The sequence below is a fragment of the Aspergillus campestris genome (genome assembly GCF_002847485.1).
Source record: "Aspergillus campestris IBT 28561 chromosome Unknown P168scaffold_4, whole genome shotgun sequence".
Classification (NCBI taxonomy): domain Eukaryota; kingdom Fungi; phylum Ascomycota; class Eurotiomycetes; order Eurotiales; family Aspergillaceae; genus Aspergillus; species Aspergillus campestris.
The window spans coordinates 1,643,298-1,670,940 of record NW_020194339.1 but is presented as its reverse complement, the minus strand read 5'-3'; the positions used below and the strand labels follow the sequence as shown (position 1 = coordinate 1,670,940).

The window sequence follows — 27,643 nt, the reverse complement described above, 5'->3', positions numbered from 1 at the left end:
CCTGATTTTATTTTCTTGAATTTTCTCAATTTCCTGCGGGGGATCAACATCACCAGTCACTCTACCGTTGATTTAATACATTTCGCTGTTTCTTACTTCTCTGTCCATTATATCGATTATATCCACCATGACTGCCGAACGGAGATGTAGTGGTGTGGACTGCGACAAGCCCGCGGGCACGCTGCAATGTCCGACGTGCCTGAAGTCGGGGACGGACAGTTTCTTCTGCTCACAGGATTGTTTCAAGCGGAGCTGGGTATGTTTTCTTTCTTCTAGATAATGAAATCAATCATTCAAAGGATGCCCACAAGAGAGGAACCAAGAAAGAAGAACTAACAGTGAATAGAGCCAACACAAAACCATCCACAAAAAGAGTAACCTCCTCACCAACCTCTTCCCACCCCGAATAGTCTCTGAACCAGATCCAGCCACCGGCCACTTCAACCCCTTCCCCTCCTTCCAATACACGGGCTCCCTCCGCCCCGTCTACCCGCTGTCCAGCCCGCGCTCCATCCCCGCCGCTATCCCGCACCCGGACTACGCCCGCGATGGCATCCCGCGGTCCGAGCAGAAGTTCGTCGGCCGGCACAACATCACCATCCTCAACAAGGAGGAGCAGGAGGGCATGCGCAAGGTGTGTCGGCTGGCGCGCGAGGTGCTGGATATTGCGGCGCGGGAGGTGAAGGCTGGTGTCACGACGGATTATATCGACGAGGTGGTGCATAAGGCTTGTATTGAGCGGCAGGTAGGTCCCCCCCTCCCTTTTTACCCTCTCCCATATATTTGAATTATGGATATTCATATTGCATGAACAGTCCTACCCCTCCCCCCTAAACTACATGCACTTCCCCAAATCCGTCTGCACCTCCATCAACGAAACCATCTGCCACGGAATCCCGGACCAACGCACCCTCCAAGACGGCGACATCATCAACATCGACGTCACCCTCTACCACGGCGGGTTCCACGGCGACCTGAACGAAACCTACTACGTGGGCGAAAAAGCCCGGTCGAACCCCGACTCCGTCCGCGTCGTCGAAACGGCCCGCGAATGCCTCGATCAGTCGATCGCGCTCGTCAAACCAGGCATGCTCTTCCGGGATCCCGGGAACGTCATCGAGAAGCACGCCAAGGGGCGCAACTGCAGCGTCGTCAAGAGCTACTGCGGCCACGGCATCAATCAGCTGTTCCACTGTGCGCCGAATGTGCCGCACTATGGCAAGAATAAGGCCGTCGGCACGGCGAAGCCGGGCATGTGCTTTACCATTGAGCCGATGATTAATCTGGGCACGCATCGGGATCGCACATGGCCGGATGACTGGACTAGCACGACTGCTGATGGGTCGCTGTCGGCGCAGTTTGAGCATACGTTGTTGGTGACGGAGGATGGGGTCGAGGTGTTGACTGCGCGTTTGCCTGATTCGCCCGGCGGGCCGATTCCCATTCCTCAGGCGAGTGAGTCCGCATGATGGAAGTCCCCTTACCAGTGGTGACAGACGAACCTTGATAGAGTAGATAGGAATAACGCATTTGACGATGGTTTCCCTTTTAATGATTTCCATAAGAAAATGTTTTACTTTCCCCAAATACCAAGACACAAGGAATATATAATATTCTGTCTATCGCCAAGCAAAAAAATCCAATTACTCTATAGCAAATCACAGGTTCATGGCACATTGGAGCCCGCGGGAAACATGAGCACCGATTCAACACCCAGGCATGCAACCAATGTACAAGAGGGTAGTCTCATGCGACCCCGTTGACTCCGAAACAATCATGCAACGATTGGTATTTCAAAAAGAACAAAAAAGGAAACGGTCAAAATTCAAAATGGGATATCTAGAGGCGGGACTTGAGGTTGGCCTTGAGACGGCGCTCGACGGCCTCCATGTACTCGCGGGTGGTCACCCAGGCCTCCCGCTCCTTCTTGCCCTGGCAGAGGGCCAGATCCTTGGTCATGATGCCCTCCTCGTTGACCACGTCGATACAGGCGCGCTCGAGCTCCTCGGCGAAGGTGACGACTTCGGGGGTGCCGTCGAGCTGGCCACGCTGCACCAGACCGCGAGTCCAGGCGAAGATGGAGGCGATGGGGTTGGTGGAGGTCTCGCGGCCCTTCTGGTGCTCGCGGTAGTGACGGGTCACGGTACCGTGGGCGGCCTCGGACTCGAAGGCCTGTCCGTCGGGGGTGGTCAGGGTGGAGGTCATGAGACCCAGGGAGCCGAAGCCCTGGGCGACGACATCGGACTGGACGTCACCGTCGTAGTCTAAGATGTATTAGCCTACACGCATGGTGAAGATGTTGAGGAAGTAAAAAAAGACTCACTCTTCAGGGCCATGATGAAGCCACCCTCGCTCTTGACCATCTGGGCGACCATGTCGTCGATCAGACGGTGCTCGTACCAGATGCCCTTGGCGTCAAAGTCCTTCTGGTAGGTGGACTCGAAGATCTCCTGGAAGATGTCCTTGAAGCGACCATCGTAGCGCTTGAGGATGGTGTTCTTGGTGCTCATGTACAGAGGCAGGCCCTTGAGCAGAGCCATCTTGAAGCTGGCGTGGGCGAAGCCACGGATGGAGTCGTCGGTGTTGTACATGGTCATGGCAACACCGCCACCCTGGTAGTCGTAGACCTCGACGGTCTCGGGCTTGCCATCCTTGGGGGTGTAGACGAGCTCGAGCTTGCCGGCACCGGGGATGACACGGTCGGCGGCACGGTACTGGTCACCAAAGGCGTGACGGCCGATGATGATGGGCTTGTTCCAGCCGGGCACCAGACGGGGGATGGCGGGGATGATGATGGGCTCACGGAAAACGGTGCCACCACTGAGAAGGGTTAGCATAAGACTGGGGGATGCGGAGACGGGACAACATACAGGATGTTACGGATGGTACCGTTGGGGGAGAGCCACACTAAATGCGGATGTTAGCGAATGAGGTGAGAGTGGGGGGAGGAGGGTGGGCCTACTCTTCTTCAGCTTGAACTCCTCAACACGAGCCTCATCGGGAGTGATGGTGGCGCACTTGACACCGACGCCATACTTCTTGATGGCCTCGGCAGAGTCGATGGTGACCTGATCGTTGGTCTCATCACGGTACTCCAGACCCTGGGAGGGGATTAGCATGGGTGGGGGGGGGAAGGGGGGAGGGTCCGGGGGAACGTACGAGATCGTAGTACTTGAGGTCAATGTCCAGGTAACTGGGGGTGGGGTCAGTATGCCGGCGACGAGGTAAAGGAACTATGCCGAGTGCTACTTACGGCAGGATCATCTATCAAAGGAAGAAACCGTTAGTGACCTAGGATCGGGATCATACGGCCCGCACGGTGTGGTGGGACAGACACCGACGCGGGGCCGGGAGGGGACAACACATACCTTCTCCCTGATCTCTTGCCAGATAATGCGAGTCATCTACATGGCGAGAATACAGCGGTTAGCTTCTTCCATGTGAAGACGAAGACGAGAAGGAAGCCGGGCCATTGGTTGGATGAGGGAGGGGGGTGGAAGATCCGTCCTCGGGTGATTGACCGTGAATCAAGGCAGAGACCGCCGTCTTTCCCCGCGTTGACGCAGGGGGGGCCAGGAAACATGTGCAACCGAAGGAAGGAGACCATTGGGGGGGAAACTATAAAAAGGGCGGCACCGGCCATGTGCGGGATTCCTTCCAGTACTTCTTGGCTCGATTGAGCGGGCCGAAATGCAGACCAAACCTACCTCATCACCATCCAGTTCGACGACTGGGTTCTTGACCTTGATCTTAGGGATTTCGGAAGCCATGTTGCGAGATTGAATCCAACGAGAGGAAGAAAGTCCGGAAGAGGCAGTCGAGGCAATGGGACGATGAAGGGAAGCAAACGTTCTAGGGGAACGAGCAAAAGCAGAAGCAGATGAGACAGGGGAAGAAGAAGAAGAAGAAGGAGAAGAGAAGAGGGAGGAGGAAGAAGAAGAAGAAGAAGAGAGGGAGCGACAAGCGGAGGAAGGAAGAGGGGCAACGGCGGCGAGAGGGGCAGCAATGACAGAGGACGAACGAGCCAATGCGGAACGGAGCCGAAGGGCAGAAGTATTAATCATCATGATTGCGATGATGGAGAAGACTTTGGAACTACTACTACTATCTCCGAGACGGATTAGCAAATCGGTAAGTGGGAAAAGGGAGAAAAGGACAAGAGGGAAGGTAGGAGGAAGAGGGGAAAGGGCGGGAGAAAGAGGCAAAGAACATACCCGAGGGGGAAAATAATAAAAAAAAAAAAAAAAAAAAAAAAAAAAGAGAGACGGTCTTGTCTCGGCTGGATGGAAGTACGGGGAGAAGAAGAGTGGAGATCGGAGCAGTTGCCGTTGGTCGGAGGCCGGAGTGATTGTCAGGCTCGGATTACACACGGGATGATGAAATCAATGGATAGAGATGCAGAGATGAAAGAAGCGAGATGATGATGATGATGAAGGAGAGATGAGATGAAGTGAGGTGAAGAGAAGAAGAAGAAGAAGAGAAGTCGAGAGGGGAAAAGAAGGAAAGAAGAGAAAAAGAGGCCTGAGGTTCCCTTGCGGGAGCGCCGAAGCCGGGATGGTCACCTGCACGGAGTTGGCCTGCTCCTCCGATTTCAACTCCATTCTCTTTCTCCATTTTTACTTCTATATTTGATTCTATTATTGATACTGACTACTGACGATATTGACATGCTATCAATCGAGTATCAGATTGACTTGATCAAGATTACATGCATTACATGCATTCTATCCAACACTCCGACCTAACTCCGTCACTAACCGTGACGAACCCGAGAAATGGACGAATGGATCATCATCAGATCACGACTCATGCATCATACCCAAGCACTTTGGACATGGAACACACTGCCCCGGTTTCCCGCGGCAAACCCACTGTCCAGTGTCAGTGTCCACTTTGGAACGAGGCATGCGTCATCGACCGGATTATTATTTGGTAACGATGGATACAGCCTAAAGTCCGTGTTTGCCACGTTTGTCGCAGTCAACATGCAGCCTCATTCGTCAGGTGTCAACATACTTAAACGTCGTCAATGCATGCAGATGCACCAGCACCGTTATCCGCATCCAATTTTCAGTCCGACAGTAGTTAATACCCGCGACTATTCGATTGTCTGTTTCTTCTATTGATTCCATCGGTTACATCACTCGACCCATACAGGGCAAGAAGCCCAGTACTAGCTGGATTGCACTTGAACACCGCTCTGCATGGCCAATATGCTGACCCTCGTTTTGAGGACCTAGGAGGATGCTTTCTCTCAAGCGGAACTGGTATTGCAGCACTTCAACTTGGTGACGACGATCCCCAGATAACTTCGGTTCCCAGAGGTCGGGCGTTGTAGTAGTTGCTGGAGGAGGATGCGGGGATAGTAGAATGAGGCTTCGAAAGTGCCGGCAAGGAACGGGTCATCCTCTGTCTTGGCCATGTGCAGTTCTGAGTCGGGCACGAGGGGATTGCCTGCAACGCCTCTTTCGTAGCCCAGATACCAGACATCACGGACGACCGCATATGTGCCCCGTCCTCCCGAAAGCTGGTGGCTTTGTTCGCCGTCGCAAGCGGAGACGATGTCTTGACGTTTTCAACGGAATAGAGGACCACTTGCTGGACGAAAGGCTCGAACGCCAGCCCAGTAACCGTGACAGCTGCGCCCAAGGACGCAACGGACGTTATCGTTCGTCCAAAAAGCAACGTCGTCGAACCGAGGGGGCCGCGACTTGCATCGTCAAAGGTCTGCAGGTCCTGCAACGGCTGACCTGGGTTGAACCAGATCCATTTGGACTGACCAATCGACGCAGAAATCGCGTAAATGAGCAGTGATTTCGCGCCGGTGGCCAGGATCGAGATGATCGTGTTGAGAGTCAATCCCATTGGTAGGTCGGGGACGGATCTGCCCTGGTATTCGGTAAGGATGACGAGGATGGCTACTAGACAAAGAAGCATTGACACGATAGCTGTGATCTCCGGGGCCCAAGTATCCGTTAAAGTGCGTCGAAACCAGGAGGCCTTTTTCTCCAGGCCCGAGGCGTGGTTCGCAGGATGGGCTTCCCCTCCCATCAGAGCATCGCCCGCATCGCCCGCTTCGCTGGAGATCTGCTGTTTGCATGATCCGGTCGAAGAGTTTCTCATGGTGAAAGTTGAGCAGGTCGCTGAGGTGGAGCATCTCGTCTGTTTGGGCGGGCCCTGCCGCTTTTACGGCTGACCCTCGAGACGGAGGAGCCCCGGGTGATGCTGACCCATGTTCCTTTACGATGGTGGTCAGCATTGCTGCGTGCGACTCTCTGCAGGGTGGATTTCTGATAGGCCCAGAAGTTTTGTTTGTGTACTTTAGAGTGAGGGTCGACACGCTCCACGACTCGGGGCTCAGTGGCTGAAGACAGAAACTCATCCAAAGAACCCTAGTAGTTGATATCAATACGACATATGGGAGGTGGAAAATCAATCATGCATGGAAGAAGAAAAAGAAAAACAAGGGTTACATTGGTGGGCAGAGGGTTGGAGATGAGAAGCTAAAAGACTGTAGCATAGATGAACGTCTGTTGTTTATACTACACCAGAACCTGCAACTCGTCAGTAGAAAACTGTTTGGAGCTAGGGTTGTGGTAGGACCGATGACAATAGTCGACATAACGATGATATTGATGACTCCTGAAGATTGCGAATAGTTGAAAGGGTTGCAAGAAACATGAAGAGTCAAAACAATAATTCAATGTGGGAAACAACGCAGGTCAGCTGACATTGGCCAGTTGCGTGTCTTATCACTTAACGAGATATCTGTTGTAGCAGCTATTCCAACTACTCTATTTATTTATTTATTGGCTTATTCAACTATTCAGCACCCTGGACACTCTTGGATATAACTAGCCACAACGAGTGACCAGAAAGATATGACAAGAGGCCTGGTGAGCTGGATAGTAAATTTGATTGGTAAGGGTGAGAGTATAGGGGTGTGGTAACAGATGTAAGATCGAGAGAATATGTAGAGAATAGAAAGAGGAAAGAAAAACGAGGGAGAGAGATGGAGATCTTGGATAGGGCCAGGTCAAGTCTTGATAGAGCAGCTTTATTCGTCAGGCGTTAAAATACAGCGGAATCCTCTTGTATGCAGATGCACAATCACCGTTGATCCATATCCCAATCCAACAAAACACCGGGGAATCTCAAAATCGTACAAGGTGCGTCAAGTCGCCAGAAAACAGTAATGCAGTAGAAATCCAGATTACAACTTTACGTTGGGAGAAAATGAAGAGGATGAAAAAGGAAAGGAAAAGAGAGAGAAAGAGAGAGAGAGAGAGGGAAAGAAGGGGAAAGGAAGAAGAAAAAAAATGAAAGGAAAAGAGAGAGAAGGTCAGTCAAACTTCCACGGATCAGGCGGTCCCTCCGATCCCCGTCGCGGACAGTCCAGCGCCAGCGGCAGGTCGAAGTCATCCACCGCCTCTTGCGAGTTCGTGATCTGGCATTCAAACTTGCGGTCCAAATCCCCGATCGCCCCCTTCCCCTGGGGCCCGATCACAATCCGCGCGGCAATGTGGAGGAGCACGATCAGCAGCTGGATAGGGGGCACCAGCACGAGCGTGCACGTCTTGTGCAGAATCGACTCTGCATCCGGGTCCGGTGCCCCGCTGGTCACTAAAATCGAGGGTGGCGGCATCGGAGACACCTCGCGCGCTCGCGACGCCCGTGACCGCCGTCGGAACTCGGCGCTCATGTCGCTCAGGTACGGGTTCGACTCGGTGCTGCGCGTCGACTCGGCCGAAACCGACGATTTGCGATCCGAGCTCCCGACCGGCGACGGGGTCGCAGTCAAGTGGCAGTGGGGAGAATCGCGCGGGGCAGAGAAAAACCGTTCACTATCATCCACCTCTAGTAGGGTCTTCAGGCCACCTGAGGGGTTCTCCGAGGCACCCCGCGGAACGTCCGGAGGCGGTGTAGTCTCGCCGAACGACACGGGGGCGGAAATTTCCGACGGGGAGTCGGACTCGAGAGGGGATCGAGGCTCGAGGGAGTGAAACGGCTCGACGCTGGACGCAAGGGGCAGGTCAGGGACGGCGGGGCGTTCCGAGCGGTCGTCAAACCTTGCCAGCAAGGTAGGAAAACTCGGTTGCGCTTCTGACACCGAACGTCGCAGGGGCTCTGCGACCCGGGGGGCTGGATTCGTATGGGGATGGGTGGATTGCGCACCCGCGGACGGTTCCAGAGAGGGCTCATTAGCCTCATTGTCGTCCGGGATGGTCTCGAGAAGGGTGCTATTGCTGCCGCGGGTCAAGAGGCTGCTATCATCGGTCAAATTGCCATCCGTCTCCTCGCCGGCGCTCAGCACATCCGGCGCCAGCTCGGCCATCGCCCGTGCCGGGCTCTTCTCCCGCGTCGGGAGCGAGTAGATCGGTGCGCTCTCTCGCCTCCCTTTGGGACGCCACGCTTTCTTTGGGCGCGGAGCCTTGGCCGCCTCGGGGATCGGGACCGTGAACCCGCGCTTGAAGGGGCAGGGAGTGATCTCGTAGCGTAAGATGGTCGGTAGCGCGGTCTTCAACGCCGTAACATATCCTCTGTCCTCCTCCGTAATATTCGGCAACTCGATACGGTAGTAAGTCAACGGTCGGATGCGCAGGACAAAGGTCGACTCGCCGTCCACGCACCAACACTGGGAGTTTTTGAGGATCGCATGGACGACGCTGCCGCACTTAAGGAAAACCGCCAACCCGTGTATTTTTTCCAAGCGGAGGGGCGCAAACGCGACGGTCCGTTCAGTCGGCGAACGCCACGGCAGCGTCTCGACGGCGTCGACGGGATAGTCGAAGTCGGACGGCGCGGTACTCGACGGGATCGGGGCCACGGCTCTGGGGGCGAAATGGACGACCTTTGCGGCCGGATGGTAGAAGAGATCATTCTCGGAGGGCTGAAACGATACGGAGCGACGATGGGGTCTCGCAGTCAAGCTGACGGGCAGCGTGACCGACCGGCGGATGGACTGAGCGTGAGGCGGCGCATCCGATAGAGAGGCCATGATGGTGGCTCATGAGGCCGACGACGACGGAGTGAACCACGGTATATTGTCTGTCACCTGTGGATAATACCCCGGTCGATGATCAAAGTACTGAGTGAAAAGAAAGATTCTGTGTGGTATGTAAAGGAAAGGCAGGAAGGAGAGGCTGCGACATGCAAGGGAGGGAAGAAGGGAGGCGAAGGTAAAGTCAAGGAACCGAATACCAAAAGAGTGGCTGAGTGGAATGATCGAAGCAATGATTGGATGGGAGATCAACGAGAGGCGAAGAAGAAGAGGAACCAGGCGAAAAGACCGGATGGGATGTGGAGAGGAAGAAGGAACCGCATCCTTGAAGCCGTCGAGGATGCGCTCTTGATTTGTTGACTCGGATCTTATGGATGCCCCCTCCATAAGGCATATGCACATGACATGCAATGCACGTGCACATGCACCACTATGCCGAGTACAAAGCTTGGCGTGTTTGTTGAATAGCCCAATCGGGATTAGTGTAGGATAATGAATCATTCACTACGGTGCTCTCTGCCTGAGGCACGAGGTGGGGTGATCCTCCGCTTCTTTAATGGAGAGAAACCCTCCTCTCGTCATCTATCTGCACTCCTACGAATTGGTCATTGAAACGTGCTGAGCTATTCTCTTACTTCTCCTCAGACAGACAATCATGGCGGAGCAACGGGTCAACGTCCATATCCCCTCCCCTCCCCCAGTCCTCGATAGCGTCCAGCTCCGCAACATCCAGCTCCCCCTGCCCGTGGCCCCAGACCCATGGCATCGGTTCGGGAAGTCCCAGCCCTGCACCGCCTCTCTCAAGCTATCCTACTCCTCCGCCGTTGCGGCAGCCGCCGCGGATGATGTATCCCTATCGCTGGACTACGGCAAGTTGTACCGTCGCCTAGAGGAAGACGTCCGTCACATGGGTGCGAACCAGGAACACCCTGGGGGAAAGATGATCAATGTGAATGGGACACGACGGGAGGAGATGTTGAGTCAGGAGCTGGGACAGGATGTCCGATTGACAGCGGGGATTGTGGCCAATTGCGGTCTGGGGTTGCTGGACGAGACGGCCGCCGGGGTCCGGAGGATGTCGCATGTGCATCAGCATGGTGGGCGGAGGCCCAGTCATTCGGCGGGCCAGCTGGATGCTGAATTGGCGTCCTCCCTCACGTCGTCGGATACCTCGATCAACGGGTCGTTCGGTCAATGCGAGGTCTGGCTGCATCTGCCCAAGGCGCTGCTGCGCGCCGAGGAGGGGCTCCGGTACCGCAGCGTCACCATGTGGGGATACCGCGAAGGAGTCATGGGACTCGAGTCCGAACGCTGCCCGGTGGTGCTGGAGGAGGAATTCCGCATTGACGGAATCCGGTGTCACTGCATCCTGGGGGTCAACTCCCACGAGAGGGTGGAGAAACAGGCGGTGATCATCTCGTTGGAGTTCAAGGGACCGGGCCAGTTGGCGTGGGGATCCACGGTGGTGAACACCTGCCAGGAGATGACACGGGCGGTTGCCGAGGTAGGCGGACTTCACATCTCCCTGTCCAGTGTGGTGGCGAGTACTAATCGTTCTTCATAGCGAGTCGAGGGAACGTCGTACCAAACAGTCGAAGCGCTCGCGACTTTCATTGCCCACATCGTGACGGTCGACTTCGGGAATGAGCGCGTCACGGTCAAGGTGGAAAAGCCCAGCGCGTTGGCCTTTGTGGAGAGATCCGGCGTCGAGGTGACGCGGTCCCAGGCCTTCTTCGAGCGGCCGGATGGGAATGCGGTATGATCTGATTGTTGTCGTTCGATCCGAACCTCGCAAGTGGATCAGGGACTTGCGATGATAATTATCGTCGGGTCTCGCTGTTAAGACTTCTTGCCGCTCATTCGGCTTGGACCACGCATCTCCTGGTGATTGCATCCAGCACTCCACCGTGTCGGCCAGTTCATCACTCGTGCGTGTCAGCCATATCTGCACCTGGTTCGTGGAACAGAAGCGACTGATCTGTCTTCGTGGTGGGCGATCTGAGGAGATCCTCAACGGAGATACCTCCGCACAGACCCATGTTTCATCGCACCGGCGTCGCAATCTCTTGTTCTGCCAGCGGATAGCGCTGGCTCGTCCCCAGGACCCTGGAAATATATTGGAGCCATCTCCGACCATCGATTGTCTATCGATCCTACCCCTTCCGTTTCTTGAGACAACCTGGTATACGAACCCCACCGCAAATGAGCCCGTACCCGTAGGCGGATGTTCCAATTATAGTAGACTGGTCCTTGGCGATGGTGTCATCATCCGCGCCGCGTTGCCTCGGTCGGGGCAACACGATTGATTGCCTTCTTTCTCTCCCCTTCAATCCAATAATTCGGACAAGTCACGACTCTCAGAATATCATTCCCTCCGATCACAACAGTCCCCATCATAAGCTCCATCCATCCCGAACGCCTCTGGGCGATGGCGTTCGTCCCCTGAACGCAGGCGGAGCCCCTATTTGGTCCATCCGTTTGACACCGCCCCCCCTGGTCGCATGGACGGACTCTGATTTGTTACCGATGAGTTGCTTTCCAGTATAAAGTGGAGCTTAACACCATTAGCACACTAATGGTATGGTTTATGTTCTGGAAACGTTCCATCATTGGAGGGGGGACAAAGAAGCAGTTTGAGAGGACGGAACAAGCAGGGAGGTCGAATGGAATACTGAGTTTGAATATAATCCATTATAGTGACTCCTGACTCCTGTATAATGGCTGTTCATCTTTAACTAGATGTGAGATTAGTATTTTTCAATTCGACTGAAGATAAGTTATGGTTTATTTTTGTTTGCCAAGCGAACAGGATCAGACTTGCTCTTACTTTTTGCTGGGCTGTGTTTAATCCTTCGGCCTCGTCTTACCTCCTCTTCCCTATCTGTCCTCTCTCTCTCTCTCTTTTTATTCTCCCACACCCCTCCCCCTCTTAACACACCTTAATACCTCTCCATCTGTATATATACCATCCATAGAGAATATATATAGATAGATATCCCGTATATTCACCGACCCCCAAGGCAATGCCTCGTCCATGACCATGACTCTGGTCCCCCACGATCCTCGCGACGCCGAGGACGCCCCGTTCCTCCCCAGCGCCGACAGCGCCGACAGCGCCAGCAACAGCAATCCCTCCCCCTGGGACCGCAAAGAACGCAAGGAACAACATGCGATCGATCCGAATCTCCGTCTCCGCCTCATGGTCACCCTGTTCGCCATGGTGCTGGCCATCGAAGTCGGCATCGTCATGGCCGGCGGACCCATGACCCAGATCTATGAGTCCATCACCTGTCGCGAGTTCTATGCCCGTACCGATCCGTCTCAGATTGGGCCCAGTGGGTATGTGGAGGAGTCGCAGTGCAAGCTCAAGGAGGTCCAGTCTGAGTTGGCGGCTGTCAAAGGGTATATGGAGTTTTTTGATGGGATTTTGAGTATGTCGCTGGTTTTTCCGGGTCTTCCTCCCTGTTGGGCATATCATTGATCAGTCTCTCGCTCTCCGTGCAGGTATCTTTCTGGCCATCCCGTACGGTTTGATGGCCGATCGCTCCGGCCGCAAGCCCACCATCACGCTCAGTATCCCCGGATTCTTTCTCAACTGTTTTCTCAATTTCATCGTCATCTGGTACTCCGACGTGCTCCCGCTGCGGGCCGTCTGGGCCTCGTCTTTGGCCTGGTTGATCGGTGGAGGACCCGTCGTGGCCTTTGCCGTCGCGTGGACCATGATGTCCGACGTCACCACTGAAGAAGAAAGGTAGCGCTGCCTAGTCCGATGGAGGAAATCAATGGACGATACCTAGATACTAACCGCTCTTAGGGCGCCCATGTTCTTCAAGTTCGGCGTCGCCAGTATGGGAGCCGACTTTGTCAGCAGCTTAGCGAGCTCCTGGCTGATGGTCATGAATCCGTGGATTCCCCTGTTGGCGGGCTGGTCAATCGTGATGGGAGGGGTCTGTCTGGCACTGACCCTGCCGGAGACCATGCACACGGTACACGCTCATCCTCCGTCGCCGTCTCCCAGTATCGAGCTCTCTCGGTGGTCGCACGAAGATCTGGAGAATCACACAAGGCGGGTCCCGAAGGAACCCGGCCCAGACGACTGGAACGATTTCGAGTCTCCCAAAGAGGGAGAAACACGACCCCCGCGAGGCGGCCCCAGCACACCACCCCCGATGATCGTCAAGCTCCTCGCCCGGTGTCGCGCCTATTTGACACCCTACTCCTTCATCTTTCGCAATAAACACTTCATGCTTCTCCTCTCCGCCTTTCTCGTCTATCGCCTCAGCCGTGGCTCCTCCTGGTTCCTGGTCCAATATATCTCCACCCGATACCACTGGAGCCTCGCGCAAGCCAACTTCCTCATGTCCTGGAAGCCCGCCCTCACCATCCCGCTATTCCTCTGGGTGCTGCCAGCCATCTCCCGGCGGCTCCTCCGCACCATGAAAACGAACCAAAAGGATCTATACCTCGCCCGCCTCAGCATCATCTTCCTCATCGTGGGCACTCTGGGCATCGGCCTGTCGCCAACAATCGCCACGCTGATCCCGAGCCTGATCGTCCAAACCGCCGGCGCAGGCTTCGTCTTCCTTACGCGATCCCTCGTCACAACGCTTGTCCGGCGCGAAGAAACCGCCCGGCTCTTCACCATGATCGAAGTCCTCCAGTCCGTGGGCAACGTCGTCGCCAGCCTATCCATCACAACCGTCTTCCAGATCGGTCTCGAGATGGGCGGGGTCTGGATCGGCCTCGCGTGGATGATGACAAGCACGGCGTTTACCCTGGTCGGGCTAGCCATTTGGCTGTTCCGGCTGCCGCCCTCCCCGGTGGAAGATGGCCATTTCGACGATCTCTGATGCCCTGGTGGTGTCGAGATTTGTATATTGTGTGCATGTATATATTTTTTGTATGTAATGGTGGAGTTCTGACCACGTGAATATATATACTGGTTCATTAGACAGTGAGTCTGTTGGCCCCGATAAAAGGGCATGATGCATGCCGGAGTAGGACGATAAAGTATTAGGTCAGGAAGAGAGTGCATCGCCTCTGTACTCAAATTCCAGTGCGAGTTAATTATCAGATGCTTGTCGCAGCGTTGGTTCCACCAGAGGGTGCATCGGTACCACCGTGACGAATCAAGGCCTGTGCGTGTCGAAATATGCCGAGTCTCAAACTGTCACTATGCCTATACATCAGTCTGTTGAGTGAACATTTAGATGGTATGGAAGTAACACCGTTGACATGGGTGGAGGATGCCGGACGAAGAAGGGATGAAAGAAGAATGGATGAAGAAGACGGTTGAGCCGCGCAGATCAAGGCTGGGTCATTTTCTGAACCAATCCGAGCTGGCGCCAACTCTTATGTATACTATAATACAATGGTACAGGCATATATATAATCTCTAGTATAAACAAGGTTCTATAGACTCTATAGATGGCATATATATGTACGGTATGTCGAAACATGTTCAAGAGTGTAGGGATGAGGTAAGGCCAGCTATCCAGAAACGCCATCGCGCCCCAGTCCCCATCGTCCTACCTCGCGCATCGCCTCGTCGCCGCCCTCGACTAGGCGACCGTCGGCGTTGGCTGGGTTTCCACTGCCGAGGACGCCTGCAACGCACTCCCAGCCGTTGCGGCCGCCTCCCCAGCGGAGCACCTCGTTCTTGTAGCGCTCGCCCGCGGAGCGATCCACGGACGCCTGCCCCGCCTGGAAGACATCCTCCCACATCTTGTTCGCGATGGCCCGGTCGAAGATGTAGCTGTAGTAGGTGGCGCCGTAGCCGTACAGATGGCCGAAGAATCCCTGCCACGAGGTGGGGGGCTGGGAGTCACTTGGGTCAGGCAGGGTGGAGTGTGCCGACGACACCTGGTGGTAGATGTGCGTGCTGTCGATGGCGCCTCCGGCCGGGAGCGAGTGGTAGGCCTGGTCGACGAGCGCCATGAGGATCTGGGATTCGTTCTCGACCGCACCGTAGATCGATCCGTGGGCCGTGCGGTCCTGCTCCATGCTGCGCATCATGCTCTCGGACAGCGGCGCGTCGGTCTCCCAGTGGCGTGCGTACATGGCCAAGACCGCGGGCTCTGTGGCAAATCGCTCCATCAGCACGGACGGCAGCTCCGCGAAGTCCGTTGCGCAGCGGGTCCCCGAGATGGATTGCAGACGCGTCTGGCCCAAGATCGAGTGCAGCGCGTGGCCCATTTCGTGGAACAGGGTGCGCACGCTGTGCTCGCTGAGCAGTGACGGACGCCCTGCGCCCGTCGCCGGGGGTTCGGCAAAGTCGCAGACCAGCGCGATCGTGGGTAGCTGACGGAGCGTCTGCGTCTGCGGGTCGATGGCCGTCGCCATGCCGTCATTGGGGTGGGCCGACTGGTCGAGCGTCGCGCACTCGGCCACTTCCTCGGGGGAAATTTCGCGCGAGCACCGCAGCGTAAAATGCGCCGGGTTCGGGTGCTTGTCCGGTCGCGAGAACAGGTCGCAGTAGATCACTGCGATATGCCGACCCGACTCGTCGACTACGTCCAGACGACGCACGTCCGGGTTCCACGTCTCACCGGACGCGGTTTCCTGGGGCACCAGACGCACTCCGTAGAGACGGTCGAAGAGCCGGGACAAGCCCTGCATCACGGTTCCGAGGGAGAAAAACTCGGGCACCGCACTCAGCTCGCGCGACCGTCGGGACTGCGAATGCTGCATGACCCGCTGATGCACATAGTACGCATGGTCCCAGGGCTGGAACTGGGAGTCTCCCTTCATCTGTTGTAGCCGGAACAGCTCCTCGCGGACCAATTCCCGATTGCTTCCCACCAACGACGTGAGGAAGTTCGACACCGCCTCGGGGGATTTCGCCATCTTATCGCTAAGCGTCATGTGGCCGAAGCTAGAGAATCCGGAGAGCTTGGCTAACTCTGCCCGCTTAGCCAGAAGCTCCTCGAGGCGCTCGATCTGTCGTCCGCTCGAGGTTCTCGTGGCCAAGTAGACCTCTCTCCGAGTCGACTCGTCGTGGACTGATCGCAATGCCAGCCGCGGGATCAGTCCCATGGTCGGTACTGACGCTGTCCGGTTCCATCGCTTGATCTTTTGAACGAGGATCGGGTCCAGCCCGCGGAGACTGTTGGCACCCACGACCACATGGGATTTGGCTGGCTCGGCGCTGTTGACAAAAGCCGATCCCACCTGGCTAATTTCATTGGAGAGGTTAACGAATCGCTGGCGTTCATTCGGGGGCATGTGGATTGCGGAATTCGAAAAGTCCTTGATCAAGATGTGCGCAACAATCTTCTCCTCCTCACTCCAATGCGATGTGACATCAGCGTTGGCGGCTGCTGTCTTCAGTTGATCGTGGAGCCCGGTGGTGGTGTTTAGTACATTCATGTACTCGAACATGAGGGCGTACGCCTGGGTAGCCGCGTCCTGCACTTGGGGATCCGGGTGGATGACTCGAATGAAGTCCGACAAATCAATCACACGGCACAGGAGGTCGCTCAGTCGGTCCAGATCGCGCGCCATAGTTCTATAATCCTCCAATGTCGACGCCTGCAATACCTTTGTCACAATCGCTTGGCATTTCTGCAGGGTGGTGCCGGCGAACGTCCGGAAGCCCTCGGGGCTGGTCAAATATTGGTTCTGTACCAGCCCGGTCGGCTTGGTCTGGGCGGCGCTGCGCTGCGAGAAGTCGCGCCAGAACGGTTGCGAGTCAAATACCCGGCGTAATGTTTCATCGTCCGTCGTCTTCTGTCGTGTTGCGTGATTTGCGGGGGAGTAGTCGTAACTTGTCGCATGGGACGCTGGCGATGCAGCCGTCTCTAGGGACCGGCGAGGCTGCAGGCGCTGCAGGCGCTGCAGACAGGTCCGACAGGTCCACGGACGACGCCGAAACGGCATCAACATGTGCGCACTCATGGTGACCTTGGGAATGAAAGAGATAACCCACGACGCAACCAGAGAGAAGAGAGCGTCAGTATACGGAGCAGAAGTCGAGGAGACCGATTGATTCCCGAGGCCAACCTTTTGCTCAAGGGGCAAACAGAACAAACAACGCAAACCCAGTCACGTGGGCATCCATCGGTTGTCTGATGTCGCAGACGTATTTGCCTCCACAGCAGGACATCTAGCAATCCGTTCTTGGATTTGTTAATTTCATTAATGACCTTGCTGTTCTTGACTGGAAGGCGTTCCTGTCGCCACTGCAGTCTTTGACGCATGGAGTTGCGGTCAGCTTTGTTCGGATAAGATACTGACCACCCCGCCTGGGGCCATGATGATCCTTCAGGTCTCATATAAACACATCACATTATAAGACGGCGTTCGAGCTGGGATTTCATAATGGCGGCAAATTATTGGGCGTCGACCCAATACCGACATTGGCTCTTCTCACGGGAAAAGCTAACAGAGATCCGAGAAGGGTTCCGCGCGAGGGACCAGACAGCCCATTCGCAATTCCCGTTGCCAGACCAGAGGCTCTTGAACATCTACTTTAGCCAGCGTAAGTAATGCAAGGTCACAGACTATCTAATATAGGCCTTCCCGCTAAAGGATTGCAGAATTGATCAAGCTGGGGAAGAGAATGTCCACCAGACAGCAAGCTCTGGCCACGGCCCAGATATATATCAAGAGGTTCTATACCAAGAACGAGATCCGGCACACCAACCCGTACTTGGTGGCGACCACGGCATTCTATCTTGCCTGTAAAATGGAAGAATGCCCCCAGCATATCAGATACGTGGTCGGCGAGGCCCGGGGCCTCTGGCCAGGTATGGAACCCATCGGCTCTCTTACGGGACTGGATCTAAACCATTATCTAGAGTTCATTGCCCCCGATGTTTCCAAACTGGGGGAATGTGAGTTTATGTTGATATCCGAAATGAGCTCGCAGCTTATCGTACACCATCCGTACCGGACGCTCTCGGAACTCCAACCCGAGCTGGCTTTGACATCAGATGAAGTGGCACTTGCGTGGTCGGTGATCAATGATCACTACCTGACCGACCTGCCATTGTTGCACCCTCCTCATGTCATTGCTGTGATGACCATCATTGTGGCCATCGTCTTCAAGCCCAGCCAGTCCAGTTTCCATGGCTCCGCGGCCCCGTTGGCCGGCGCAATGCGCGACGGAGGCATGAACATCCTTGCAGCGCTGGGGGACCGGGGCGGAGCAGGACCTCCCGCCCGGATCCAGAAACTCATCAGCTGGCTGGCGGATAGTGAGGTGGACATCCGAGCGGTCATTGAATGCACGCAGGAGCTGGTCTCGTTGTATGAAGTCTGGGAGCAGTACAGTGAGAAACACTGCAAGGAGCTGCTTGGGAGGGTGGTCAAGAGTAAAAGCCTTGACAAGTGATGCTGGTGTCTCTACGTGCTGGCTTATATGACGTTAGATCTCTTTCACGACCTTGAAATCCACATACTCCATACATTGCAGCGTTGCATTTGGTTTGCATTATACGGATTACTGTGCCGTGCTTTTGGACATTAGATTATTGCTAAACATCAATGCTACTGTCACTGTAAAGCAGTCTGAACCGACGCTTTCTACTACCTACCGTACAGAAGATAATAGCCCCTGAGTCCTGGCCGTTCCTGAGACTAGATTGTTCAAGAGGCCAATATGCGTATTTAATCTGTTGTTGAATGCCAGCCATACGAGCAACTGTAGACCTCTCAGAACATACGATATGAGAGGTAATGCAATATTTGGGACACATGTAACAGATTGAACTTTCTGCATTTGACACACTGTGATATTTATTACTCTTCAGGTGAGGATTGTACTGGAAAAGGCATCAAGGCACTCTATACATGATCACGTGGCGCGCTAACCATATCGGGCCATCAGCGAGTCGGGACAAAATCAGTTGAATTCGGAGATCCGCCTTGAGACCTTCAAGTGCAACTCGATCCCATACGCCATGTCCACTTTCCTCACGCAGAGCTGCCTCCGACAGCTGACGCGGAGTCCCCTCCGCCAGGGCTCCCTGCCAATCTTCCTCGCCCCGGCCTTCTCGCAACTCCCTCGCACCCAGTCCTTCTCCACGACCTCCCCGACCCAGTCTCGCGTCGGCGCTGCGGCGATCGCCATTCCCCCGGAAGTCTCCCTGAAATTCATCGACCTGCCCCAGGTCGCCGTGAGAGGTGTAACGAAGGATATTCCGACGACAAAGGTGGAGATCAAGGGCCCTCTGGGTAAGCCAACGACCGGGGAATCCATGCGGTGCTGGGACGCAGACCACCGCGGATAAGCGTTGAACCCACTAACATCTGGAATTTCCCACAGGCGAATTGTCCTTGACGCCCCCTTCCTTCCTGAAGATCGACCATGATGAAGCCGCCCGCAAAGCGAGCCTGTCCGTCGTGGACGCCACGATCGCTCACCAACGTGCCATGTGGGGTATGTATCTCCCGTCCGACAGCGCTTCTTCTCCAGACCACGGACCACGTATCTAACCGCCGGAATTGCACGGTAGGAACCATGCGGGCACTGCTACAAAACTCCGTCCTGGGCGTGTCGGAAGGCCACGTCTGCATTCTCAGTCTGGTCGGTGTCGGTTACCGAGCGATGATCGAGCCGACGGCCACCACCGTCGAGTCCGAGTACGAGGGCCAGCAGTTCGTCAACCTGAAGGTCGGATTCTCGCACCCGGTCGAGCTGGGCATCCCCAAGGGCGTCAAGGCCAGCACCCCGCAGCCGACTCGCATCCTGCTGGAGGGTATCGATAAGATTGCCGTGAACAAGTTCGCCGCGGAGATCCGCGAGTGGCGCCGGCCTGAGCCTTACAAGGGCAAGGGTATCTTCATCAACGACGAGACGATCAAACTGAAGGCGAAGAAGATCCGGTAAACGAAGGGTTCCGCATATTTTCTTTTATTTTGTTCCATTCTGTACATGTATATCCAAGCACGGTTTCTCATTTCTCATCTCGCGATTGGTATCTATGCTATGTATTTCTAGACGCATCTAGCGTGCACGGTCTAATCCGATAAAGATTCGTTGCAGGATCCCGGGTTTACTTCACACGGTGGTGTCATTTATGTACTTTGATTTTTTTTCGCGCGTAATTTACAGCTTCAGGACCTTCTTCACCGCACCGATGACCTGGTCCTGGACGGCCTTGGGCGCCGCCACGACGCCCGTGTTGGCCGCGAGCGTGCGACCCTTGCTGAAGTCCAGCGTGTTGCCGTAGATATCCGTCACCTGGCCGCCGGCCTCGCGGACGATTAGGTCGCCCGCGGCGTGGTCCCAGATCTTCTCCTGGTAGTCCTTCTTCACGGGCAGGCGCAGGTAGATGTCACCGGCGCCGCGGGCAATCGAGCAGTACTTGGCCTGGGAGTCGAGGCGCACGCTGGGGGCGGTGATACCCAGGAGCTGGGCCACAGCGGCATTGTCGCCCTGCGCGGAGTGAGCCGCCTCGACACCCTCACAGAAGACCGCCTGGGCGATATCGGGGACAGGACGCATGGAGATCGACTTGCTCTCGGCGAGCTTGCCGGCGGCCAGGGGCCGGCTCGCGGCACCGACGCCCTTGACAGCGGAGAACAGGACACCGTTACCGGCGCCGCTGGTCTGGTCGACGCCAATCGACGCGGACAGGGTCTCGGCGTCGTTGACGGGCAGGTTGGGGCAGCCAATGGCACCGACCTTGACGTCTCCGTCCTCCATCAGACCAAGACAGACGGCGTACTGGCCGCCACGGAGGAAGCCCTTGGTGCCGTCGATGGGGTCCAGCGCCCAGATACGACCCTTGGGGCCTCCCGCGCTCTTGCCCTGGTCAATGATGTCCAGCATCTCGACCTCGCTCGGCAGCGGGCCGCCCAGGAGGGCATCGCTCTCGGGGTCCTCCAGCTTGATGTCCTGGACCAGTCTCCAGATCTCGGCGCTCAGCGCCTTGTCCTCGCGCAGGGAGCTGGCCTCCTCCTCGGCGACGATCTCATCGTTGGGGAAGTTCTTGCGGATGGCCTGGATGATCAGGGCCTGGGCACCGAAGTCGCCGATGGTGACGGGGGACTTGTCATCCTTGGAGACGGTTCCCTTGGCCTTCTCGTTGAAGACTTTCTGGGTGAGGATGGTCGCGCGCTGGACGGCGAGCTCGGCGATGAGACGTTCCTGTTGGTAGGCCATGGTGTGTAGATGTAGATTGGTGGTGAGGTTGGAGAGGGCGTGGGTGGAAGGAGGGGTCGTAACGAGGTGGGGGAGATGGCGGGTTTTAAAGGTCCAGATTAAACTGGCTCCCAACATCAAAGTGGAGCAGACAACCAAGCGCGATAGAGACAGGGGACGAATGGAGGGACGATCCACCGTGTCTGGTGGGTGTACAGGATCCATTGAGAATAGCAATCGATTTTGGTGTACTGGATGCAGTTCAATTCGTGTTCATTCGTGTGGAATATACCCTAATACTAGTAGTTGTTGTGTTTTTGTGGCCAACTGGAGGGGCCAACTGGCGAGCTTTTATAGGTAGCGAACTATTTATTATGGTGATCCTGATTTGGTGACCTCCTCATTCCTCCTTTCAATCTCCTTCTCCCCACTACTCCCCCACACCTTGCTTGCTTTCACCTCAGCCTTCATTCCGGCCTTGAGATCTTCTCTCGCTCGACGTTTTCTGTCAACGGTGCGCTTGACCTCTCCTGTCTTGCGGGAAAGACCAGACAGAGCCGGCTGTAACCTGGACTCACCCCCCACCCACCACTGTCGCCGGTCGCAATGGATTTCCTCAAATCCGCTGTCGCCTCTGCGATCGCGAAAGGCAGCTCCTTTCCGTACTCGCTTGGAGACCGAGTGGATATCTCCGATTCGATTTGGACCCTTCACAATGCGACCAAGCGGGTGAGTGCTCCAACCCCTTCCCTGCGCTTGTGAGCCTTGTTTGGCGCACCGTCGGATATTGGAGCTGACAGAGTGACTTGCTTGCGACAATGTAGGAAGACGGATCGGCTTGCAGTATCTTCACCTTCGAAATCGCCGCCAATAAATCCCGCCTCCCGTTAGCCAGAAATGCCGTGCGCAAGTCGCGAACGCTGAGACACCCGGGGGTCATAAAGGTGTTGGACACGATTGAGGTACATGGTGGTCGCAGATTGGACTTGTATCACACCTACTGACGCGGTACAGACCGAGACCAACCTCTACATTGTGACGGAACGAGTGGTTCCCCTGTCCTGGCACGTCAAGCGGAGGAGCCTGAGCGAGGAGACCTCCAAGTGGGGATTGTACACAGTGGCAGTATGTTTGTCATTCCTATTATTATACTTATCGTGGCGGTCGCTAACAATCAATGACCAGTCGACCCTCAAATTCATCAACGATGATGCGACATCTGTCCACGGAGCCGTACGCGCCTCGTCGATATACGCTAGTGAAAGTGGCGAGTGGAAACTGGGAGGGTTTGATGTCCTGAGCTCAATGAACGATGAGGATGCGATCATATATGTGAGGCCCTCCGAACTCAGCGATAGGGGACGGCGTGTTCTGACAGCCAGCAGACCTACGGGAGCCTTGTGCCAGACTCCGCCCGCTACACGCCCCCGGAGATCGCCAAAGGCGGGTGGGATGCCATCAAACGGCATCCTCTCTCCGCCGTCGACTCGTACGGGCTCGGAATCTTGGTATATGAAGTGTTCAACGGCAGTTTTAGCGGAGGCGACCAGGTGGGCAGGACGACCAACATCCCACCGAGCATGCAACAGAGCTACAAGCGTCTTTGCACCGCCAATCCCAAATTACGTCTGAGTGCGGCGCACTTTGTTGACCAAGGCAAGAGACACGGGGGATTCTTCCGCACTCCATTGATCGCCATGGCAGACGACATTGAGAGCCTCGGACTCAAGTCTGATGCGGAGCGGGAGGAGTTTATCAATCAGCTGGACGAGCTTTCTGACGACTTCCCAGAGGAGTTCTTCAAGATGAAGGTGCTTCCAGAGCTCTTAAAATCCGTGGAGTTTGGTGGTGGTGGACCCAGGGTTCTCAGCGCCATAATGAAGATCGGAGCGAAACTGACCCCTGACGAATACAACGCACGGCTCACGCCGGTGATCGTTCGTTTGTTCGGGAACCCTGACCGCGCCTTGCGCGTGTGTCTTTTGGATAATCTCCCGCTCATGATCGATAATCTTCCGCAGAAGATCGTGAACGACAAGATCTTCCCACCCATGGTAGGCAACGTGGCCCGTTTTGCCCAAGCAGAGACTGACCGAGATACCAGACCTCCGGTTTCACCGACATTGCGCCTATGGTGCGAGAACAGACCGTCAAGGCGGTCCTGTGCGTCATCAATAAACTGAGTGACCGGACCATCAACGGCGAGCTGCTGAAGTTCCTCGCTCGCACGGCCAACGACGAGCAACCGGGGATCCGTACGAACACGACCATTTGTCTGGGGAGAATCGCCAAGAATCTAGGACAGGGAGTATGTTGAGAGCGTACCCCGGATTTGATATGACGCTAACGTGAGGGTAGTCCCGGACCAAGGTCCTCATTGCGGCTTTCAGCAGATCGCTGCGAGACCCGTTCGTGCACGCTCGAAATGCCGGTCTGCTGGCGCTGGGTGCAACGATCGATTTCTTCACCGAAGAAGACTGCGCGACCAAAATCCTTCCTGCGATATGCCTAGTCCTTCTGGACCGAGAGAAGTGAGGATCCCTTTGAGACTTCTGCTGTCACCGCATCTAACCAGGCGTAGGATGATCCGCGACCAAGCCAACAAGACCCTTGACCAATACCTCCAACGGATCCGAAATTTCAGCCGCACCATGCCTGATACTGCACTTTCCCCGACCACCAGTGCGGAAGCGACCAAAGAACCCGCGCGTATGGGAGACTCCAACGATAAATCCTGGGCCGGATGGGCCATCTCCTCATTCACGAATAAGCTTGCCACGGCAGATGGCGAAATCCAGCCAACTGCCAACGGCGCAAAGCCTGCAGAAGCAGAGGTCCCTCGCTCGGCATCCGTCCCTCGCCCAACGATGTCTTCCCCTTCGGCGAAATTGAACTCACCCAAGCAGACCTTACGTCCAGCCGCCCAGCCGCTGGGCCGTCGGTCTGTCTCCGAACAGCCAGCGCTCGTCGCGACGGACCACGACGAGCAAGAACAGGACGACGTTTTCGATGCCTGGGGCGCCATAGACGACAATGACGACAACACCAAGGACACGCAGGAAGATGATCCGTTCAGTGCCCCAGTACCGTCTCGACCATCGTCGGGGATCTCAACCAAGCCCAAGCCATCGCCCGTTCCATATGATGACGGAGGCGAGCCTGACTTTGCGGGATGGCTGGCCGCCCAGTCAAAGACCAAGAAGACTCTGCCAAAGGGGCTGAGCAAGACCTCGACGCCAATCTCTCGAACTTCCAGTCGGGGGAGTGAGGTGAAGCCCAAGCCTGCTGCGCCGGCGAAGAAGATCGACACGAAACCGAAAGATGACGAGGAGGAGGATGGCTGGGGGGCTTGGGATTGAGTGCGATAGCGGCATTATCTTTCCCCAGCTCACGAACTTCAACACACCACCTCATATATCCGCAGCCTCGCCTGGATATAAAGCAACGGACCCACTGACCGTGATCAACACCCGAACATCACTGACACGGTCTTGTGAGGTTCACCGTGTTGGAACACATGATGCAGCCGAACTACTAGCACATGATACCCGTTTTTGGCTGTTGCACTCTACCTCAAAATTGATGTACAGCCCATCTACTTGCCTGACCACCCCAAACTTCATCCGAATTCACCAAGCGGAGTAGCATAGACCAGCGATCTAGCGTTAAGCTCTATATACAGATCCCATTGGTTCAGCATAGCTCAAGATAGCCTATACATCTACTGAGCCAATTGGAATATCACCAAAATATGTACCATATAGAAATGCATATAGCAAATAATATAAACTATTTACCCTCTGACAAGACTCGGTATTTATCAAGCTGCATGCGTATAGAAATAGTAAAGCAGATTCTGCCGCCGAACTCCGCCATCGCCGTGCCGATTTTCGTCCACCCGAATCAATATGGGCTCATTTACCTCGACATCCTACGCACTACACTACACTTACAACGCGACCACGCTCGAAACGAACTCCCTCCCACATTACCTGCTCAACGAACGCCCCAATAAAAAACCAACACAAATAAACAACCACCACAATGGCCGACGAACCCAACACCACCACAAACCCCCCACAACAACACCAGAAACAAACAACACCCAACCCCGCCGAACAAGCAGCAGCACCCCCCAAGCCGCCAAACTCTGGGACGCCTTCGGCTCGCCCGAAGAGCGCGCAAATGCCCTCCCAGGCCAGTCCGGGCCCACGGCCACGCCCCCGCCGAAGGACCTCACCGTGTCGGACGCCATGAAGTCGCTGTCTCTTGAGAATGCGTCGTCGTTTTACAAGATGCCTTGTGCGCGCGACTCGCTGATGTTAGGGATTGGGGCGGGTTTTGGTGTGGGTGGTGTTAGGGGTGTGCTTGGTGGTATGTTCTTTCTATCTCTCTCGTTGCTCTTTTCCCATACTCTTTTTTTGGCCCCTCAAGAAGATAGAATGATACTAATGGATTGTAATGCATAGGCCTCCGATCAATGTGGACAGCATGTAACTGGGCAGTCGGCGCATTCGCAATCACAGCGCTCGCGGCGCACGAATTCTGCCAGCGACGGAGGCTCCAGGAGCTCGACGGGATGAAGCAGGCCGTGGATCTGATGCAGCAGCTGAAGGTCAAGAAGCAGAAGGAGAAGGAGGTTAAGGCGGCTGAAGCTGCGCGGGCGGCGGAGGAGGAGCGTCGACGGAAGAGCTGGACGAATCTGTCCAATTACAAGTTTTGGTGAGGGGAGAGTATGGATGTTTAGAGTGTACATTTATTGGAGTATGGGTTTCCTTTTGTTTCTCTTTCCGCTCTTACTCGCTTTTGTTGGGATAGATGGAGGATGGCCTTTTTGATGTTGTATATAATATGTGTATGTGTACGAGTAGGGTTGCATGGTGGGTGTCAAGTATATGAATGAGCATTGATTCCTAGCCTCTTGAATCCAGGCCTGTTGTTTCGAGTGAGATCAAGGTCGTGAAAAAGCGTCATGATCATCGCATGTATTGTCCTACCCCCAATCAACCCTGTTAACAATCCAACGCCGTCCCAATCCAAGTGCCTACCCTGTAAAACTCCATGTCCAAAATACACCCATAACCAAAGCGAGAGAAGAAATATGTGTCACACGTCAAATTTGACTTTCTTCTGGATAGAGCCATTTCGGATCGAGTGCAAGTCCAGCCCACCGGCGTTCCGTCTGTCCTTTCGCCTCTCGCGCGCTTCTCGTGCCTCGCGGTTCTTCCATTCCGTCATCTGCTTTTGTCGCTTCTGCGACCGCATCCATGCCGTCGCTGCCGTGGGCCTGAATCCGATCCCGTTGATCCCGTACCCGTCGTCGGTGGGGTCCGTCGGGTCATGGCCTGTGATTTCTGAGTCGTGCCATGTCAGTGGATCTTCCGCTGCGCTGCTGGCGGGCGGTGGGGGCGATCTCCGATTGCGCTGTGAGGTGCTTGGAGGGTTGCGTTTCTTGCGGGGACTGGAGGTGGGCTTTTTCTTCGGGGATGATGTTACTGAGGGGCTGTTCTGTCGCGGGGGCGAAGGAGGAGGAGGGGGTGGTGGTGGTGGTGGCAGCAGCAATGATTCCCGTATTTGTGGCTGCGCTTGCGACTGTGATTGATCTTCGGTCGTCGGCCCACCGGGACTGGTGCCATTGTCGATGGGAACACCCGGTTCGGGCATATCACGGGAGCCAGGCCAGAATATGCCTGCTTGCGCCGACCGTACCGCGGCCGCGAGGTGTTCCTGGGCGAGAGGATTGTGGGGGATGTGCGGTGTTGTTGAAAACAGACGATCCCCGCGGATGGCCAGATCCCCCAGGCGACTAGCGACGGCGGCCCGCGGACTATGATTGCCCAGGTCTCCCTCCTCTCGCAGCCGTTCCGTTTCGGGGAGACTGGCGGTGGCGGAGAGAGGCGTAGATGGGGAAGATCCTGCCGGACTGGGGCAGTCTGATTGCTCCGATGATGCTCGTTTGCACCTGGACGAGGTGAAGACCATCGTTGACGGCGAGCTCGTCGTTGGGGTCATCTCATGCATGTCATCGATCAGTCGCTAGTATAGTGGGGAACGAGCGTAATCACGGCGACGAGCTGGTATTCGCTGTTTTCTCCCTTCCCAAGACTTCAAGATCGAGAAATGGAGGGAAATGATCACTCTCTAGGAGCAGAAACAGGCCTCCATCCTCATGAAGGTCTGCGAAGAGCACAGGCGCTCAAGCCTTTCGCATGGTTCGCAGTAAGGTGGAGGAGGGTTGGAGCTGAGAGGGGTCTCGGAAGGAGTTTCACTCGGCCAGACTCCGGTTTTACGTCACAAACGGCGAGTCCGGTGAGGTTCGGGGAAATGCCATGACATTGTTCGGCTGGATATAGAGAATATTCAGGACGTTCTATCTTCCATAGATCCGGATTGATGGTTTATCCCATGTATTCTCTAGATGTTGTCGGGAATAGTAAGATAAGAACAGAAAAGCGTATTGCGATTACCGCGGACGATACGTGCGGGCGGTGAGCATACTGCCGGCGGTATTGGCGCTCTCTCCGCCATCATGTCATGGTCGGATCTTGTCGAGA

At 55.5% G+C, this 27,643-nt stretch overlaps 14 protein-coding genes across 14 annotated transcripts; 7 read left to right on the top strand and 7 right to left on the bottom strand.

The window, feature by feature from the left end:
• Positions 1 to 42: 42 nt before the first annotated feature.
• P168DRAFT_289332 (methionine aminopeptidase MAP1) lies at positions 43 to 1,535 on the top strand. Its single transcript, XM_024836978.1, has 4 exons — positions 43 to 256; positions 347 to 374; positions 429 to 745; positions 816 to 1,535. Exons 1-4 carry the CDS (start codon positions 128 to 130, stop codon positions 1,467 to 1,469), a joined length of 1,128 nt encoding a protein of 375 aa, XP_024694519.1. The 5' UTR covers positions 43 to 127; the 3' UTR covers positions 1,470 to 1,535.
• Positions 1,536 to 1,624: 89 nt separating this feature from the next.
• P168DRAFT_289331 (NADP-dependent isocitrate dehydrogenase) lies at positions 1,625 to 3,600 on the bottom strand. The gene is made up of 7 exons (XM_024836977.1): positions 3,369 to 3,600; positions 3,254 to 3,264; positions 3,160 to 3,193; positions 2,963 to 3,101; positions 2,871 to 2,907; positions 2,324 to 2,820; positions 1,625 to 2,264 (listed from the first exon to the last, which is right to left on the bottom strand). The coding sequence occupies exons 1-7, from the start codon at positions 3,402 to 3,404 to the stop codon at positions 1,840 to 1,842; spliced, it is 1,179 nt and encodes a 392-aa protein (XP_024694518.1). The 5' UTR covers positions 3,405 to 3,600; the 3' UTR covers positions 1,625 to 1,839.
• On the bottom strand, positions 3,369 to 4,421 carry P168DRAFT_132313 (uncharacterized protein). Its single transcript, XM_024832694.1, has one exon. The coding sequence runs from the start codon at positions 4,065 to 4,067 to the stop codon at positions 3,528 to 3,530; it is 540 nt and encodes a 179-aa protein (XP_024694517.1). The 5' UTR covers positions 4,068 to 4,421; the 3' UTR covers positions 3,369 to 3,527.
• Positions 4,422 to 5,280: 859 nt separating this feature from the next.
• P168DRAFT_317427 (DUF3176 domain-containing protein) lies at positions 5,281 to 6,123 on the bottom strand (the record flags this gene model as incomplete). The annotated part of the gene is made up of 1 exon (XM_024840101.1): positions 5,281 to 6,123. The coding sequence occupies one exon, from the start codon at positions 6,121 to 6,123 to the stop codon at positions 5,281 to 5,283; it is 843 nt and encodes a 280-aa protein (XP_024694516.1).
• A 918-nt stretch (positions 6,124 to 7,041) lies between these two features.
• On the bottom strand, positions 7,042 to 9,331 carry P168DRAFT_289328 (uncharacterized protein; the record flags this gene model as incomplete). Its single annotated transcript, XM_024836976.1, has 1 exon — positions 7,042 to 9,331. A coding segment is annotated over exon 1 (1,652 nt), but the record flags the coding sequence as incomplete, so codon positions are not given.
• A 325-nt stretch (positions 9,332 to 9,656) lies between these two features.
• On the top strand, positions 9,657 to 10,763 carry P168DRAFT_233615 (dihydroneopterin aldolase; the record flags this gene model as incomplete). Its single annotated transcript, XM_024833375.1, has 2 exons — positions 9,657 to 10,505; positions 10,566 to 10,763. 2 exons carry the CDS (start codon positions 9,657 to 9,659, stop codon positions 10,761 to 10,763), a joined length of 1,047 nt encoding a protein of 348 aa, XP_024694514.1.
• A 1,080-nt stretch (positions 10,764 to 11,843) lies between these two features.
• On the top strand, positions 11,844 to 13,851 carry P168DRAFT_303617 (putative MFS transporter; the record flags this gene model as incomplete). Its single annotated transcript, XM_024838778.1, has 3 exons — positions 11,844 to 12,432; positions 12,506 to 12,752; positions 12,816 to 13,851. The coding sequence occupies exons 1-3, from the start codon at positions 12,036 to 12,038 to the stop codon at positions 13,849 to 13,851; spliced, it is 1,680 nt and encodes a 559-aa protein (XP_024694513.1). The 5' UTR covers positions 11,844 to 12,035.
• A 547-nt stretch (positions 13,852 to 14,398) lies between these two features.
• On the bottom strand, positions 14,399 to 16,931 carry P168DRAFT_132240 (mitochondrial intermediate peptidase). Its single transcript, XM_024832693.1, has 2 exons — positions 16,082 to 16,931; positions 14,399 to 15,772 (listed from the first exon to the last, which is right to left on the bottom strand). Exons 1-2 carry the CDS (start codon positions 16,895 to 16,897, stop codon positions 14,492 to 14,494), a joined length of 2,097 nt encoding a protein of 698 aa, XP_024694512.1. The 5' UTR covers positions 16,898 to 16,931; the 3' UTR covers positions 14,399 to 14,491.
• A 176-nt stretch (positions 16,932 to 17,107) lies between these two features.
• ssn8 (cyclin-dependent protein serine/threonine kinase regulator SSN8) lies at positions 17,108 to 18,514 on the top strand. The gene is made up of 3 exons (XM_024834992.1): positions 17,108 to 17,480; positions 17,539 to 17,748; positions 17,800 to 18,514. The coding sequence occupies exons 1-3, from the start codon at positions 17,321 to 17,323 to the stop codon at positions 18,333 to 18,335; spliced, it is 906 nt and encodes a 301-aa protein (XP_024694511.1). The 5' UTR covers positions 17,108 to 17,320; the 3' UTR covers positions 18,336 to 18,514.
• Positions 18,515 to 18,833: 319 nt separating this feature from the next.
• On the top strand, positions 18,834 to 19,985 carry P168DRAFT_250896 (mitochondrial 54S ribosomal protein uL6m). Its single transcript, XM_024834245.1, has 3 exons — positions 18,834 to 19,177; positions 19,269 to 19,382; positions 19,459 to 19,985. Exons 1-3 carry the CDS (start codon positions 18,904 to 18,906, stop codon positions 19,830 to 19,832), a joined length of 762 nt encoding a protein of 253 aa, XP_024694510.1. The 5' UTR covers positions 18,834 to 18,903; the 3' UTR covers positions 19,833 to 19,985.
• A 59-nt stretch (positions 19,986 to 20,044) lies between these two features.
• On the bottom strand, positions 20,045 to 21,144 carry P168DRAFT_289323 (3'(2'),5'-bisphosphate nucleotidase). The gene has a single exon (XM_024836975.1). It carries the CDS (start codon positions 21,108 to 21,110, stop codon positions 20,052 to 20,054), a length of 1,059 nt encoding a protein of 352 aa, XP_024694509.1. The 5' UTR covers positions 21,111 to 21,144; the 3' UTR covers positions 20,045 to 20,051.
• Positions 21,145 to 21,519: 375 nt separating this feature from the next.
• P168DRAFT_250891 (COPI-interacting protein CEX1) lies at positions 21,520 to 24,775 on the top strand. The gene is made up of 8 exons (XM_024834244.1): positions 21,520 to 21,818; positions 21,914 to 22,051; positions 22,104 to 22,214; positions 22,275 to 22,421; positions 22,475 to 23,143; positions 23,194 to 23,397; positions 23,448 to 23,620; positions 23,671 to 24,775. Exons 1-8 carry the CDS (start codon positions 21,696 to 21,698, stop codon positions 24,446 to 24,448), a joined length of 2,343 nt encoding a protein of 780 aa, XP_024694508.1. The 5' UTR covers positions 21,520 to 21,695; the 3' UTR covers positions 24,449 to 24,775.
• A 222-nt stretch (positions 24,776 to 24,997) lies between these two features.
• On the top strand, positions 24,998 to 25,815 carry P168DRAFT_317419 (cytochrome oxidase biogenesis protein, Cox20 subunit; the record flags this gene model as incomplete). Its single annotated transcript, XM_024840100.1, has 2 exons — positions 24,998 to 25,463; positions 25,559 to 25,815. 2 exons carry the CDS (start codon positions 24,998 to 25,000, stop codon positions 25,813 to 25,815), a joined length of 723 nt encoding a protein of 240 aa, XP_024694507.1.
• Positions 25,816 to 25,919: 104 nt separating this feature from the next.
• Positions 25,920 to 27,309, bottom strand: P168DRAFT_289321 (uncharacterized protein). Its single transcript, XM_024836974.1, has one exon. The coding sequence runs from the start codon at positions 27,069 to 27,071 to the stop codon at positions 26,196 to 26,198; it is 876 nt and encodes a 291-aa protein (XP_024694506.1). The 5' UTR covers positions 27,072 to 27,309; the 3' UTR covers positions 25,920 to 26,195.
• Positions 27,310 to 27,643: the final 334 nt, after the last annotated feature.

Bases quoted from the DNA above. Each gene is read 5' to 3' on its own strand.
- P168DRAFT_289321 (XM_024836974.1), bottom strand. From the start codon at position 27,071: ATGGTCTTCACCTCGTCCAGGTGCAAACGAGCATCATCGGAGCAATCA.
- ssn8 (XM_024834992.1), top strand. From the start codon at position 17,321: ATGGCGGCAAATTATTGGGCGTCGACCCAATACCGACATTGGCTCTTC. The intron at 17,481-17,538 runs GTAAGTAATGCA...AAAGGATTGCAG, and splicing joins GAACATCTACTTTAGCCAGC to AATTGATCAAGCTGGGGAAG. The intron at 17,749-17,799 runs GTATGGAACCCA...ACCATTATCTAG, and splicing joins GGCCCGGGGCCTCTGGCCAG to AGTTCATTGCCCCCGATGTT.
- P168DRAFT_289332 (XM_024836978.1), top strand. From the start codon at position 128: ATGACTGCCGAACGGAGATGTAGTGGTGTGGACTGCGACAAGCCCGCG. The intron at 257-346 runs GTATGTTTTCTT...AACAGTGAATAG, and splicing joins ATTGTTTCAAGCGGAGCTGG to AGCCAACACAAAACCATCCA. The intron at 375-428 runs GTAACCTCCTCA...AACCAGATCCAG, and splicing joins CAAAACCATCCACAAAAAGA to CCACCGGCCACTTCAACCCC.
- P168DRAFT_250891 (XM_024834244.1), top strand. From the start codon at position 21,696: ATGGATTTCCTCAAATCCGCTGTCGCCTCTGCGATCGCGAAAGGCAGC. The intron at 23,144-23,193 runs GTAGGCAACGTG...CCGAGATACCAG, and splicing joins ACAAGATCTTCCCACCCATG to ACCTCCGGTTTCACCGACAT. The intron at 23,621-23,670 runs GTGAGGATCCCT...AACCAGGCGTAG, and splicing joins GTCCTTCTGGACCGAGAGAA to GATGATCCGCGACCAAGCCA.
- P168DRAFT_289331 (XM_024836977.1), bottom strand. From the start codon at position 3,404: ATGACTCGCATTATCTGGCAAGAGATCAGGGAGAAG. The intron at 3,102-3,159 runs GTACGTTCCCCC...ATCCCCTCCCAG, and splicing joins ACCTCAAGTACTACGATCTC to GGTCTGGAGTACCGTGATGA. The intron at 2,265-2,323 runs GTGAGTCTTTTT...AATACATCTTAG, and splicing joins CTTCATCATGGCCCTGAAGA to ACTACGACGGTGACGTCCAG.
- P168DRAFT_132240 (XM_024832693.1), bottom strand. From the start codon at position 16,897: ATGAGTGCGCACATGTTGATGCCGTTTCGGCGTCGTCCGTGGACCTGT. The intron at 15,773-16,081 runs GTTCAAAAGATC...TTGGTCCGCGAG, and splicing joins GCGGGCTGGACCCGATCCTC to GAGCTGTTCCGGCTACAACA.
- P168DRAFT_289323 (XM_024836975.1), bottom strand. From the start codon at position 21,110: ATGGCCTACCAACAGGAACGTCTCATCGCCGAGCTCGCCGTCCAGCGC.
- P168DRAFT_132313 (XM_024832694.1), bottom strand. From the start codon at position 4,067: ATGATGATTAATACTTCTGCCCTTCGGCTCCGTTCCGCATTGGCTCGT.
- P168DRAFT_250896 (XM_024834245.1), top strand. From the start codon at position 18,904: ATGTCCACTTTCCTCACGCAGAGCTGCCTCCGACAGCTGACGCGGAGT. The intron at 19,178-19,268 runs GTAAGCCAACGA...AATTTCCCACAG, and splicing joins GGAGATCAAGGGCCCTCTGG to GCGAATTGTCCTTGACGCCC. The intron at 19,383-19,458 runs GTATGTATCTCC...ATTGCACGGTAG, and splicing joins TCACCAACGTGCCATGTGGG to GAACCATGCGGGCACTGCTA.